At 50.4% G+C, this 15,039-nt stretch overlaps 1 protein-coding gene across 1 annotated transcript; it reads left to right on the top strand.

The window, feature by feature from the left end:
- The first annotated feature begins 2,171 nt into the window (after positions 1–2,171).
- Positions 2,172–3,452, top strand: LOC135173802 (proline-rich protein HaeIII subfamily 1-like). Its single transcript, XM_064140963.1, has 2 exons — positions 2,172–2,263; positions 2,663–3,452. The coding sequence occupies exons 1-2, from the start codon at positions 2,172–2,174 to the stop codon at positions 3,450–3,452; spliced, it is 882 nt and encodes a 293-aa protein (XP_063997033.1).
- Positions 3,453–15,039: the final 11,587 nt, after the last annotated feature.

Below are 15,039 nucleotides of genomic sequence, written 5' to 3'. Positions count from 1 at the left end.
CTCCAGTCCTTGTTAGATAGAGAGGGGAACATAGTGACAAAGGATGAGGAAAAGGCAGAGGTGCTTAACACCTTCTTTGCCTCAATCTTCACTAGTGGGACAGGTTGTCTCCAGGACAGCTGGACTCCTGAAGTGGTGGATGGAGTCAGGGACCAGTACAGTCGCCCTCTGATCCATGAGGAAGCAGTAAGGGACCTGCTGCGTCATTTGGATCCTCACAAGTCCATGGGACCGGATGGGATCCACACTAATGTGCGGAGAGCTGTCAGCTGAGCTGGCCAAGCCACTCTCCATCGTTTATCAGCAGTCCTGGCACACTGGAGAGGTCCCTGAAGACTGGAAGCTGGCCAATGTGATTCCCATACACAAGAAGGGTCGTAAGGAGGAGCCAGAAAACTACAGACCTGTCAGCCTGACCTCAGTGCCAGGAAAGGTCATGGAACAGGTAATCTTGGGTGCCATCACAAAGCACCTACAGGATGGCCAAGGGATCAGGCCCAGCCAGCATGGGTTTAGGAAGGGCAGGTCCTGCCTCACCAACCTGATCTCCTTTTATGATCAGGTTACCCGCCTGGTGAATGTGGGGAAGGCTGTGGATGTAGTCTACTTGGATTTCAGCAAAGCCTTTGACACTGTCTGCCACAAGAAGCTCCCAGCCAAGCTGGCAGCTCATGGTTTGGACAGATTCACTCTGTGCTGGATCAAGAACTGGCTGGATGGCAGAGCTCAGAGAGTGGTGGTGAATGGTGCCACATCCAGTTGGCAGCCAGTCACTAGTGGTGTTCCCCAAGGATCAGTGCTGGGCCCAGTCCTGTTCAATATCTTTATTGATGATCTGGACGAAGGCATTGAGTCCAGCATCAGTAAATTTGCAGATGACACGAAGCTAGGAGCAGGTGTTGATCTGTTGGAAGGTAGGAGAGCCCTGCAGAGGGACCTGGACATGCTGGATGGGTGGGCAGAGGCCAATGGGATGAGATTCAACAAGGCCAAGTGCAGGGTTCTTCACTTTGGCCACAACAACCCCAAGCAGCGCTTTAGGCTGGGGACTGAGTGGCTGGAGAGCAGCCAGGAGGAAAGGGACCTGGGGGTACTGATAGATAGTAAGCTGAAGATGAGCCCGCAGTGTGCCCAGGTGGCCAAGAGAGCCAATGGCATCCTGGCCTGCATCAGGAACAGTGTGGCCAGTAGGACAAGGGAGGTTATTCTTCCCCTGTACTCAGCACTGGTCAGGCCACACCTTGAGTACTGTGTCCAGTTCTGGGCCCCTCAATTCAAGAAAGATGTTGAGGTGCTGGAACATGTCCAGAGAAGGGCAACAAAGCTGGTGAGGGGCCTGGAGCACAAATCCTATGAGGAGAGGTTGAGGGAGCTGGTCTTGTTTAGCCTGGAGAAGAGGAGGCTCAGGGGTGATCTTATTACTGTCTACAACTACCTGAAGGGGCATTGTAGCCAGGTGGGGGGTGGCCTCTTCTCCCAGGCAACCAGCAATAGAAGGAGGGGACACAGTCTCAAGTTGTGCCAGGGTAGGTATAGGCTGGATATTAGGAAGAAGTTCTTCACAGAGAGAGTGATTTCCCATTGGAATGGGCTGCCCAGGGAGGTGGTGGAGGCACCGTCCCTGGGGGTCTTCAAGAAAAGACTGGATGAGGCACTTAGTGCCATGGTCTAGTTGACTGGATAGGGCTGGGTGATAGGTTGGACTGGATGATCTTGGAGGTCTCTTCCAACCTGGTTGATTCTATGATTCTATGATTCTGCTCTGGCCAGTGTGTGATGACTTCCACAATGCCTGGGCACTCGAGAGTCCCCATCCTAGCTCTCTGAGTTATCAGAGCCATCCACTTACTCCAAGTGGCATCTGTGGCATGGTGCGGAGTTGAGCCTTTCCCTTTGAACATCCAAGTCAGAACTGGAAGCCTTGGAGCTAAAAGGAGTGGTGACTCCATCCCAATCACCTCAGAGGCAGCTCTAACTCCCTCATATGCAGCTAGGATTTCCTTCTCTGAGGGGGTATAATTGGCCTCTGAGCCTTTGTATGCCACCTGAGTGGGTGGCCTCGTGTCTCATCAGGAGCTTTCTGCCATAAGCTCCAGCTAGGACCATTCTCACCAGCTGCTGTGTAGAGAATGTTCTTAATCTCTGGGATGGTTCCAACTGGTCCCAGGGCCATGGCATGGATCACCTCTCATTTGATCCTGTCAAATGCCACCTGCTGCTCAGGTCCCTGTGGGAAGCTTCCTCCCGCAGCGGAGCATGAAAGGTAAACATCAGACCCTGTGATGAGAAGTGTCCTTGGAGCCTTGAGGCTCCCAGGGGCCTGAGCCTGTGACTATGAGCAACCCACGCACAGCTGTCAGGGGGTGGAATCTGCCCGCCTATGGGGTGGGCACGGCCCAGGGGGCTGACTCTGGCCACCCCCCCTGGGTGGGATCCTTAAGGTGTTTACTGTAAGTTAACCTATCTCTGCCTTACACTTAACCTGGAGCCAATCTGTACCCTCCACTTGTACCAATCTTGAACTAAGTCAGTTGTCTACACCCCCTTTGGGGGCTATAAAGGTCGCTGCATCGCCCTAATAAATTGCACTGCTGCGCAGAAGCCACAGAGTCGACTCTCAGTGCCCCGATCTCTCGCCGCACCGGTCTCCGTCCTCCAACAGATGGCGCCCGAACACACCGATTGAACCTCCGGACAACTCCAGGTACGAAAGAACTGCCGACCAGGCCTCTCTCCCCCCCCGCCGCCAGGCCGCGAAAGAACCGCCGACCAGGCCTCTCTCCCCCCCCCACCGCCAGGCCGCGAAAGAACCGCCGACCAGGCCTCTCTCCCCCCCCCACCGCCAGGCCACGAAAGAACCGCCGACCAGGCCTCTCTCCCCCCCCACCGCCAGGCCGCGAAAGAACCGCCGACCAGGCCTCTCTCCCCCCCCCACCGCCAGGCCGCGAAAGAACCGCCGACCAGGCCTCTCTCCCCCCCCCACCGCCAGGCCGCGAAAGAACCGCCGACCAGGCCTCTCTCCCCCCCCACCGCCAGGCCGCGAAAGAACCGCCGGCCAGGCCTCTCCCCCCCCCCCCACCGCCAGGCCGCGAAAGAACCTCCGACCAGGCCTCTCTCCCCCCCCACCGCCAGGCCGCGAAAGAACCGCCGGCCAGGCCTCTCCCCCCCCCCACCGCCAGGCCGCGAAAGAACCGCCGACCAGGCCTCTCTCCCCCCCCCACCGCCAGGCCGCGAAAGAACCGCCGGCCAGGCCTCTCTCCCCCCCCACCGCCAGGCCGCGAAAGAACCGCCGACCAGGCCTCTCTCCCCCCCCCACCGCCAGGCCGCGAAAGAACCGCCGACCAGGCCTCTCTCCCCCCCCCACCGCCAGGCCGCGAAAAAAAAAACCGCCAGGCCGCTTCCCCCCCCCCCCCCCTCCTCCGGCCACGAAGGACATAGAGGCTTCCACATAAAAGGAGCTGGTGGAAACGCAAGAGATCGGACGCTACTATACCCCCTGCTGGGGAAACACGTCTCCTTTTTTTCTCTCTTTTTTCCTTTTTTTCTTTCTTTCTATTTTTCCTTTTTTTCTTTCTTTCTATTTTTCCTTTTTTTTCCTTTTTTTTTTTCTTTTTTCCTTCCCCCTCGTTAAACCCGTTACTAACCAAGGGATAGGTGTCTGCCGATACGGATGGCCTATATAGATAGGCGTTTATTAAAAAAAAAAAAAAAAAAAAAAAAAAGTCGCCACCCATAAATATGGGGGCAAAAAATTTTAATAACGGCAGCTGGTGTGACGACAGGTGCGACCATATAGATGGGCACTTCTGGGGGCAGTGATCGTGCATAGTCAGATCCCCCCAGGGCAGTTGCCGCCGGAAGGCGAACACACCACCCACACCCCCCACACCCCCTTTTTTTTTTTCCTTCTTTCCTTTTTTTTCTCTCTTCTTCCGCGCGCTTACGGAACCTTGCAGTTACCATGGAACCTCCCAGCCGCCCCTCCCTTCTTCCGCGGTTTTTTCAAAGTATTGGTGACTCCCTTTGGGGAGCTGGCGAACCGACCACACAAGCACTTTTGGATAAACAAGTAGCAATTTCTCTCCTCTTGAACTTTTTGGAAAAGCGAGGAGTTTCCATGTCAAAGAAAAAATTGACTTCCTTAGTAGCATATGGACTAGTAAGAGGACACTTTCAAACTTCAGACTCTCTTTTTGATGAATCTGAATGGCGCCGCTGTGGCGATACTATTTTTGACCAGGCTATTGACGGTGACAAAACAGCCAAAAGCGTACAGAAGCAATGGCGTGATGTCATCAATTGCTTGAAGAAATACAGACTGGAACAGACCCTTGCAGCTACAGCAGCGGCACGGCTTGCTGACGGCTTGGACACTCGGGGGGAGAGACCACTAGAGGCAATGGTTACGCCAGCTAGCTCTCTCTTTTCCGACCTGAAAATTTCTCCAGGCACGGTGGTGCCTTTGATGACTCTCCCCAGTGCATCTACTGTTCCGATGTTGTCCGCACTGCCGAAGCAACCGGTGCCGCCAACTTCAAACACTCCGACGCAGCCGGCAGCGCTTCAGCAACCGGTGCCGCCAACTTCAAACACTCCGACGCAGCCGGCAGCGCCCCAGCAGCCAGCGCCGCCTCAGCAGGACGTCCCAATGCAGCCGGTGCCGCCTCAGCAGGACGTCCCAATGCAGCCGGTGCCGCCGGCTCAGGACCCTTCGTTATACCCTGCGCTGCCTCAAGACGTTCCCGACGTTCCTGCCGTTCCAGTGCAACCACCAGCACCCCCGATGGCAGCGGCACCAATTCCTCAAAACATTCCTACCATCCCTGCCGTTCCCGTGCAGCCGTCTGCCCCCCTGCTCCCAGCGCCACCGCCCTACAGTGGTCCGTTTTCCCCACTCCCGGCTTCCGCTACAATTTCGCCACGTCCGGCGCAAATTCCTTCTGCTACATTCCGACCCGCCCCCCCGGATGCAGCGGGCCCGAGTTGGACTTCCGCCGCGGAAGCCGGTCCTTCCTCTCAAGCCCGGGAACCGCCGCCTGTGATTAACTCGGACGCTAGCGACTCCTCACAGTCCGATGCCGACGACACTATTGACAATGTTGCCGACGACTTGCAGAAACTTAGAATAATGCCTTCTGGCAATGCCCAGCCCCTGGCGGCACCACAAGCTACAGAGATCACCGGGAAGACTCTCCAGCTTACACCCGTTGGTCCACAACATCGGTGCCGTGCCGTTATTCGCGACGCCTTGTTACAAGGTGATTGGGAGGCAGCTGCTGCTCTGGAAGGTGCAGCGGCATTCCCAGTTGTGGCAGCACGGACCGCAGATGGACAGCCAGGAGCCACTCACACGGCTCTTGATTGGAAACTGCTTATGCAGTTGAAAACAGCAGTATCTTCCCATGGCTTACACTCACAACCGACTAAGCAATTGCTGAATTACATCTTCTCCGCCTATGTGCTATGCCCAGCAGATTGTGAGACTGTTGCGAGACTGATTTTAACACCATCCCAGTTTATGTTGTGGGAAAGGGCATGGCGCGATGAGTGCAGGAAGGTGGTGGAGCAGCCACGACAACTAGGCGACCCCTTACTCAATGTTCAAGCAGATATACTGCTGGGAAAAGGGGCTTTCAGCTCGCTGGATGCCCAGATACGTCATCCCTTTGAGTGGCATCATGCGTCCATGACAACTGCCAGAGCAGCTTTTAATATGGTGCCTACAGAGCCAAAAGCACCTAGCTATACTGCTGTTAAGCAGGGTTTGAGTGAGGACTATAACCATTTCATTGATAGACTAGCAGCTGCAGTTGAAGCAGCCACTGAGTTAGATGCTGCAACCAGACAAGCCTTTTTTCGAACCCTAGCTTTTGAGAATGCTAATAACAAGACCAAGCAGCTGTTGTCCATTCTGCCTAGGGAAGCCTCAGTGGACGATATGTTGGAGCGAGTTGCTCGAATGCCCACAAACCAGCAGCAGACATTTGTTGCAACCCAAATGGATCAAGTTCTAGATAAGCACACGCAGCTCGTAATGGCAGCACTGCGATCCGCAGATGCAGGGAATCGTGGCTGCCGAAACAACAACCCACGGAACCCCTGCTTCCGCTGCGCTCTAACTGGGCAGCTCCCCGCCGAGTCAGCCAGATAGACAGCAAACGCAGCCTGGTTGATTTCTCAAGATATAGACTGGGGTCTTGGTGACTATGTTGGACTCTGGAATTTTACCGTTATTTTTGACTCTAATTATAATATATTTTGTATTTTGGACATTTGTTGGATAAGGTACTGATGCTTATTAATAATATTGGATTTTTAGGATAATGTTAATAATGCAGTAATTCTTAGGCAATCATGATAGAGCATAATTAGCTTTTGATAGTTATTATACTGATATACTATGGTAAGGCATCATATTTTATACTTATAAGTCCCTACTCACTTTTTCTATACTAAAGATAATATGGTACCATATTCTCTTTTACACACTCACTCACACACCTTTTTTCTTTTCCTTTTCTACTAGGCTTATAAGTTAAGACAGTATTATAGTTATATGATTTTTTTTCTTTAACGTATAGAAATGTAGAATTTTGTCTTTTATATAAATTGAAAAAAAAAAAAAAAAAAAAAAAAGAGAGGAAAAGGGGGCGAGGTGGAAGAGGAGCTAGTAAAATAAGAGAGGCATGGAGAAACACTACAGCCTTTTTGGACACATCATACAAGTAAGATCAGTGGATTTATCAGCTTAGGCATTGAATATGTTCGTATTATGCTTTATCACCTGTCTGTACAGGCCCTAAGGTGGATACCAACTTGAATATGATTGGTTTGTCCTTTCATGAAGTGAGCAGAAAATCTTGCTCAGATGGCAGAATTGTGGTAAGATCTTGGGAGAGTCATAGAGATGATGATCATGAGTATTTGAATTATAAGGCATTGGATCTTGGCTAATGAATTTGGGTATTTTCATGAGCTTCAATGATTGTAGCTTAATGGAATAGATTCGGTCTGGTCCCTTTGATGAAGGCCAAAGCCCACTTAAAATTGGCATAAGATGGCAAGTGATTTCTTTATCTCTTGCAAGGGCCCTGCAAGGGATGAAAAAACACTGCTCCAAATTCTTGAAGTGAATCGAGAGCTGTGGGAAAAGGCCTAAGCAGAATAGCCTGAAAGCAACATCTAAGACGCACTCTTGTATTGTATTTGGGGGTTGGTAGTTCTTAAGCACAATCGTCAGACGCAGCTCATAGCCGAGGACTGCACTGGGAACATCAAGATCTCTGAAAAGTATGAAGTGAACTTAAAGCTATGGAGAGATACTGGACAATTCACTCGCCCACAACATCGGCTACCACAGTGAGCTAATGAAGACGTGACAGACTTGCACCCTCCAGAAGCTGTGATGCTCGTCTGGACTTTTGGGTTTTTGAACATTTGACTCGCTGTCGCTTGCAGAAATAGCTTTTGGGATGATTAGCTAAGCTTGGGTGGCTGGTTTGCCAGATTGTTGTCACTAGCAAAATTCTTAACAAATGTATTCTCTTTACTTTAGCACCATTGACCTGCGCTCCCACTGAGCACAGCTCGTTTAAAATCAAACGTGGGTTGCTCAAAAGAAAAGAAGGGGGTACTGTGGGAAGCTTCCTCCCGCAGCGGAGCATGAAAGGTAAACATCAGACCCTGTGATGAGAAGTGTCCTTGGAGCCTTGAGGCTCCCAGGGGCCTGAGCCTGTGACTATGAGCAACCCACGCACAGCTGTCAGGGGGTGGAATCTGCCCGCCTATGGGGTGGGCACGGCCCAGGGGGCTGACTCTGGCCACCCCCCCTGGGTGGGATCCTTAAGGTGTTTACTGTAAGTTAACCTATCTCTGCCTTACACTTAACCTGGAGCCAATCTGTACCCTCCACTTGTACCAATCTTGAACTAAGTTAGTTGTCTACACCCCCTTTGGGGGCTATAAAGGTCGCTGCATCGCCCTAATAAATTGCACTGCTGCGCAGAAGCCACAGAGTCGACTCTCAGTGCCCCGATCTCTCGCCGCACCGGTCTCCGTCCTCCAACAGGTCCCCACTCAAAGTTATTTCTCTTTCTTGTAACGTCAAAGAGGGGTTTCACAATTTGACTGTACCCGGGAATGTGCATCTTCCAAAAGCCCACAAACCCCCAGGAAGGATTGTGTCTCCTTCCGGTTAGTGGGTTCCACCATAGTGGCCACTTTATTCACCACATCCATAGGGATGTGATGTCGGCCATCCTGCCATCGAACTCCCAGGAACTGGATCTACCTGGCAGGCCCTTTCACTTTGCTTCTCTTAATGGCAAAACCAGCATCCAACAGGATATTAATGATCTTCTCACCCTTCTTGAAGACCTCCTCTGCTGTCTCACCCCATACAATGATGTCATCAATGAATTGCAGGTGTTCCGGAGCTCCACCCTTCCCCAGTGCTGTCTGGATGATGCTATGGCAGATTGTAGGGCTGTGCTTCCACCCTTGAGGCAGTCTGTTCCAGTGGTACTGGACTCCTCTCCAGGTGAAAGCAAACTGTGGCCTACATTCTTCTGCAATGGGGATGGAGAAGAAAGCATTAGCAATGTCAGTTGTGGCATACCATTTGGCCTCCTTCGTTTCCAGTTCATACTTCAGCTCCAACATATCAGGCATGGCTGCGCTGATTGGAGGAGTCACTTCGTTCAGGCCTCTGAAATCTATAGTAAGTCTCCATTCCCCATTCTCCTTCCGCACTGGCCATATCGGGCTGTTGAAGGGTGAGTGGCTCTGGCTGATGACAAGCTGCTGCTCCAGGCAGCGAATCAGCTGCTGTATGGGTAGCAGGGAGTCTCTGTTGGTGCGGTATTGCCTACGATGAACTACACAAGAAGCAATCGGCAACTTAACATCTTCCACCTTGTGGGTACCAACCACGGAAGGGTCATCTGACAAGCCAGGCATGATAGACAGCTGCTCTTCATTGGCAGTCTCTACAGCTGCTATGCCAAATGCCCACTTGTTCCCTTTTGGGTCTTTAAAATACCCTTCCCGGAGAAAGTCGATCCCCAGGATGCAAGGTGCATCAGTGTGGAAGAATTTCTCACCAGTTGAGGACATAAAGTCATAAACATGGGTAACTTTTGCTGAGAACGTCCTTGGTTCCCAGCGAGGCTGGGAAATCGAGATGTAAACAACTGAGCACCCCACACACAGCTGCAGTGGGCAGAGACTAGATAACCAAGGGGCTGGAGTGGGTGGTCTGGAAGGCTGACCCTTAGAATGTTGTGATAAGTTAACCTATGTGCACATTACATGTAACCTTTCAATTATCACCTGTAACCAATCTTAAGCTGAGCACGCCTCTTGCTAGAACGCATATAAGTCACTGTATCACAGAAATAAAATGGATTTGACCATCTAACCATATTGGTGAACAAAGAGTCATCTTCCCATAGCGCTCCACCGAACGTGTTCTCCAACACATCAGGGCCAGTTACTATGGTGTGCTTCTCCCACACATTCCCGGTGAGGCTTATCTCAGCCTGCAGCACAGTCGACTCCTGAGACCCTCCTGTGACTCCTTGTCGTGGAAGGTAGTTTGGGAGATTGTGGGAAAATATGCAAAGGCTCACTCGTATAGTTCAAGTGATTTATTGCTCAGACACGGAGATCCCCCTCCCGAACTAAATTACCCATGTGAATTCTTGTGATCTGAGGTTGTAGAATAACATTTCAGAAAATAGCAAATAAAAGAGAGTCTGTGATTTCTTTAGAGTTCTTTTGAGTCTTTGAAGTTATTCAGTCTTTAGGTAGAAGAGTCCTTTCTTTGATTTACTCACTGTTCCGCACTTCAATTCAGCAAAGTTCAAAGCTTTGGGCGGTGTCCCTTTGTTCGTCAGGATCGGGCCCAAGCGGGCCTCTGGCCTCCGCAGCCCCTGCGCGGGCAGGGCCGATCAGGAGTGAGAGGTCACCGGGGCAGGAGCGAGGCAGGCAGGCAAGCAGAGAGCGAGAGCAGACACGCAGGCAAAAGGCAAAAGGCGCACCGATCCATGCAGGCACACTGTTTTATAATGTTTCTAAAGAGGTGTAACCCACCAATTCAGACTAATTTTACGTTATTCTTACAGATTGGCACAAATTTATAATCAATCCATACAATTGGAGAATTTTTACCAAAACAATTTCTGAGACCATCCCAAGTTCGGCCCACACCAGGTGTTGAGCGTGCATGAGAACTGCCGTTCCCCTTAACCAAAACAGTGGCCAATGTTTACCTTTTATCTCGACTAGGGAGAGACTTTCTCATGGGACTGAAGGATTGTTTTGGGTTTTGCGATGCTCTTGGCATTAATGTGAGACACTATAACTTTCACAACAGGGAGGCCTGCTAAGGGCTTTTGCTACTCTCCATGACACTCCTGAAATTGTAATAGTTTCTGTCCCCCTATGGCTGGAGGGTATCAGAGTGCATTGGGCACCGGTGTCTACTAAAGCTCGATACTTCTCGGCTTCAGAAGTGCCAGGCCATTTCATGAACATGTCCCAATATACTCTGTTATCCCTAGCCTCCGCCTGGCTGGAGACAGGGCACCTCTAATCCTGAGCAGTGTGACCGCATGAGGCACATGGACCTGAGTGTCCTGGAGTCCTGTGTACCCTTAAATTCCTCTCCTGACGTGACTTCGGGGGAGAGGGAAAGCTGCCTGGTTCCCCCCCCCCCCTCGCCTGCCCTGCAGCCGTGAAGGGGGTGAGCAAAGGGATCCTGCCCACATGAGGAGTGACCCGTGCAGTGCCCGCGCTGGTATCGAGCTGGGATTGGCTGTGTGCTTTCGCGCCTAAGGTGTGGTAATTCTGCCCTTTGTCTAGCAAGGGTATAAATATTTGGGGTTCCTGCCTTTGGGGGCTCCCGCCTTGGAGTCCGTCCCTGCCTGGACTTCTCCCCCCCCCTCACTCACCTAAGCTGAATACAGAAAGCTTCAAAGAACTGCCACAGCCATTGACACACTTTGTAAGCCTAATGACCTTTAACGATCCACCTGCGACTGCTGAAAAGGGAACGACAGTGGCAGACCGCACAAGGAAGCCTGATCGTGAGTTATTTTGGCTCAACTTTATTAGTAAGAAAACCGCTATTAATTAATAGCTAAAGCCTTTTCCAACTTCTAACTTCCAAAATAGATTATTGATGGTATCCCTGTAGATAATTCTCAAGCAACTCAATCTGCTAATTAAACTAAATTAATCTTTGTATATATAGTTTTGGGGGTGGGTTTTCAGGAAAATAAAATAACTATTTTTGTATAAAATTCCCGACTCAGTCACACATTAATTCCTGCCTCCACAACACTGAGTTACTGGCCTCACCACCCCTTGGAGGAGAGGGCTGCCTCCGGGACACCGGGGCAATCCCTCTTCTGGAGGAGTTATTCCCTGTGTTTGTCCCCTGCAGTTCCCTTACTCTGGCCCATAGAGCTGAGGTGGGCTGGCCATGTCATTTGTCCATGTTTTCCCCATGTTCACACAGTGTTCTCCAAAGTGAACCCCTGGGTGTCCCCTGTCTGCTTTGGGCTGGTCTCCTATGGGGAGGAGGAGTACAGCAGCGTGTGTTCCTGACAGCTGAGACCTGTACCCATTCAGAAGGTGAAGAGTAGTCATCCTCTGCCTTCTGCAGTTCAGAGACAGAGGCTTTCAGCTCACTCATCTCCTGGATGAGGGTTTCCACAGCTGCTATTAAGGTTCTCCTAGACAAACTATCTTCGAACTGTCTCATGTCATTCACAAACTCTCTGATTGTGGGAAGGTTGTTGGTGTCTCTGCTCAGCAGCAGTGCTCCCAGTGTGGGGGCATATGTGGAAGGAGCACACTGGGTCAGTTTCTTTAAGAGGGCTGGCTTCATGCGGACATCATCGAGGTCCGAGGGCATCTGGCCATCTCCATAGATTATCTCCTGTACGGCCATTTGCCTCAGGTATGTGATACCCTGTTCCATATTTGTCCACTTAAGGGGATGGAAAATCATGTCATCCTTGGAGAGGTATCTGTATCTCACAGCTATGAGAAGCCTGGCCCAAAGTGAGTGCCATCCAGCCTCCCCAGCTCTTTATCTACACCCCCATCCCTCGACAAGGATCCCAGCTGTTTAGCCTCCCTCTGATCTAGGTCCACAGTTTCTGCTCCTGCATCCCAACATCTCAAAAGCCAGGCTAATAGGAACTGTCCGTTTTCCCTTGCATATTCCTGCCTTGTGTGCCTGATTTCCTTTCTGGGCATGGAGCTGATAAAAATAACTCCATTATCAGATGCATTTCCAGCTGGTTGCTGTTGCTGGGGGGTACTGCTTCCCGGCGAGGTTCCTTGCAACGGGTCTGTGGAAGGGCTCGGGTTTCTAGCTTGTCATATGGTGATGGGTGCGAGGTGGACAGGACTGGGTTATGGGGGCAGGGTGCAGGGGGATGCTCTGAGTGGGACCGGGTGCCAAGTTCAGGGCGGAGCCACGCTAGGGGTGGTGGCTGTGCTCGGGACGGGGGCTGCCTGACCCATTGGACCGGTCTGACCAGTCACCCCCCCGCCCGCAGCTGCAGCCACAGCAGTGCGAGCCACCCCTCCCCCTAAGAGTCTTAATGGCCGCAGCCAAATGCCTTTTCCACGTGTTCCAGCTCAGAGCTGCAATATAAACTCCCCAAACCACATTTAAACACAGTGAAATAACTGCTATCCAGTACCATATTTCCCCCAGAATATCTGGAGCCTCTGTGTCCCAACACACATACTCAGAGCAATTCCATGTTTCAGAAACATTTCTAAACACAGATTTCTAACAGAATTCAGGAAATATGCATAGACCCAGACAGGCAAATTCTTAGAATATTCCCAGACCATATCAATGACTATCCAGAAGACATGTTGTGGAGGGGCTTTTCTCTATGCCTCCCTTATTAGGGGGAGGTAAGAAATTAATTTGAGATTATATTAATTTTTTATAAAAATATATTTATTAAAATTAATATTTACAAACTCTTGCCACCCCCAACCACTGAATAGTTCTTTTGTGCAAGATTATGAAAACAATTAGGATATGATATATGTATGTACAGGGATTTGGTTAATAATTGTTAAATATCATCAACTATAGACAGAGAGAGATTTCCCTCAGGCTTAATGCCTGCTTAAGAACTATGCTGTTTGCCCAGCAGGGGCTGAAACTGTGTCTGCTCTAAGGCAAAGGCAACTTATATCACAGAGGAATTAAAGCTTACTTAGATGTGTTGCCCTTAATTATTAATCACCCTCCCAGGGTTGTATCACAGCCTGTGCCCAGTGTTCGGACTTCTGTGAGGCTGGAATCTTCCCAGCTCATGAGGATTATTAAATCTTCCCAGTCTCTGGGGTAAACAGGTTTCTCTAACCTTTTCTTCTCCTGGTGTGAGGTGGTCTCTGCCTCGACGCTGCTGTTTTTCTGGATGATGCGTGTCCAGGGATGGTCAGCTGGCAGGATTCCAGGAACAGGAGAAGGATTTGTCCGTGCAGTCTCTGGCACAGTCCTTTCACAGCTAGCAGGCTGTGTTTGTGGGTTTGCAGACAATCTAGAAGGTCTGCCATCCTGATTCTCCTGGCTAAAGCAGCAGGAATGCAGTGTGTGCCAGGCTGCTGGGAGACTGAGCTCGGTGGATGAATGCAAAATAGCAGGCCAGTATGCACAGCTGGCTCTAGGCTTAGGGGGCTATCAACTCCCCATATAATATCAGGTGCAGGCTTGAATGTGCTCTGCTTCTAAAGGTATGCAGACAGGTTAACTGCGAGTTGAGATCAAAGCAAGAGGTCTAAGCTTCTGCAAGCATCGGAGCAGTGCTTTGGCTTCCGAGCATGTGGGTGTGAGCAACTGAGCGCTTTGGGTGCAGGTCAGAGCTGCAATGTGGATCAGAGAGCTGAGCTGTGCTGCAGGCAGGGTCAGAGAGCTGAGTCTGAACAGATCTGACCACGTGGTGCTCCTTTGCACCCCTCTTTATAGACTGTGGGTCGAGATTCATGGCCCGTTTGGCCATCTAAAGTGACCAATCAGGTTGGCAGTAAGCCAAACTTTACCTTAATGGGCAGGAGCTGTTTGCCTGGACCCTCCCAAATATGGGGATCACCTGGGTGGACCCCAGGGATACACGGACTGGGGGTGTGTGTGTTACACAAGTTGTTTACTACCATGGGTCCTGGCAGAAAAACATGTCTAGGCACGTAGAGGCATAGGGAGGCCTCAGTTTTGGGGCTGCAGCCCCTCCACCACACCATGGTAATTTACAAACTTCAGCACCCAAGACCAAAACAGCCATCCAAAAGCCTGAACGATTAACACTCTTAGAATATCCATTTTTTAACTTCCAAATCTTCTCTGAAATAATTCTTTCTACCTAGCACCACGTTGAGATGCCAAATAAATTGTCTTGGGTTCTAATTCAAATTCCCAGAGACTCTAATAAATTTGATAGACCCAATAACAATTTGTAGAGTGCCCTCCCCTCTTCCCCCTTCTTTCCCAAAGGAAGGGATTAGATATAGGGAGAGAGAGAGAGAGAGGTAAACACACCTGAATAAATCAATCTCACTCGATTAGGAAGTTAAAAGGAAAAGTTTAACAGTAACTTAGAAAGGTATTGGAGGTAGGGAAGTTTACAAAGGATAGGGAAGGGAAAAGAGCAAAATACTGTGGCAGTTTGAGCTGATCCTCTAGCTCAGACATAGGGGAGAGATGAACATTCCAGGGATAGGTCACATAAATGGCAACAATAGATAAATTAATATAATTTCATTGGAGCATCAAGAACTTAATGTCTAGAAGCACAGTTTGTTCTCCCCTTTTTCTCCCGCTGGCTTCTGCTGCTGCAGCTTCACCTGTCGTCCCCTGGCTGCTGTTTTGGCTGCCTCGCTGCTGATTGATCCCTCCCCCATCTCCCTTAAGGTTATTGTATTGTTGTTTTTTTTTTCCCTTCTTTCCTTCTCTAGTTATTATCTCTCTTTACATTGTTATACTTATACTATAAGAATATACAATTT

Source organism: Pogoniulus pusillus (genome assembly GCF_015220805.1).
Source record: "Pogoniulus pusillus isolate bPogPus1 chromosome W unlocalized genomic scaffold, bPogPus1.pri SUPER_W_unloc_2, whole genome shotgun sequence".
Taxonomy (NCBI): Eukaryota; Metazoa; Chordata; class Aves; order Piciformes; family Lybiidae; genus Pogoniulus; species Pogoniulus pusillus.
Note: the sequence above shows the minus strand (reverse complement) of the source record. Positions and strands in the feature narration are given on the sequence as shown.

Bases quoted from the DNA above. Each gene is read 5' to 3' on its own strand.
- LOC135173802 (XM_064140963.1), top strand. From the start codon at position 2,172: ATGGCATGGATCACCTCTCATTTGATCCTGTCAAATGCCACCTGCTGC. The intron at 2,264-2,662 runs GTAAACATCAGA...GTCCTCCAACAG, and splicing joins CCCGCAGCGGAGCATGAAAG to ATGGCGCCCGAACACACCGA.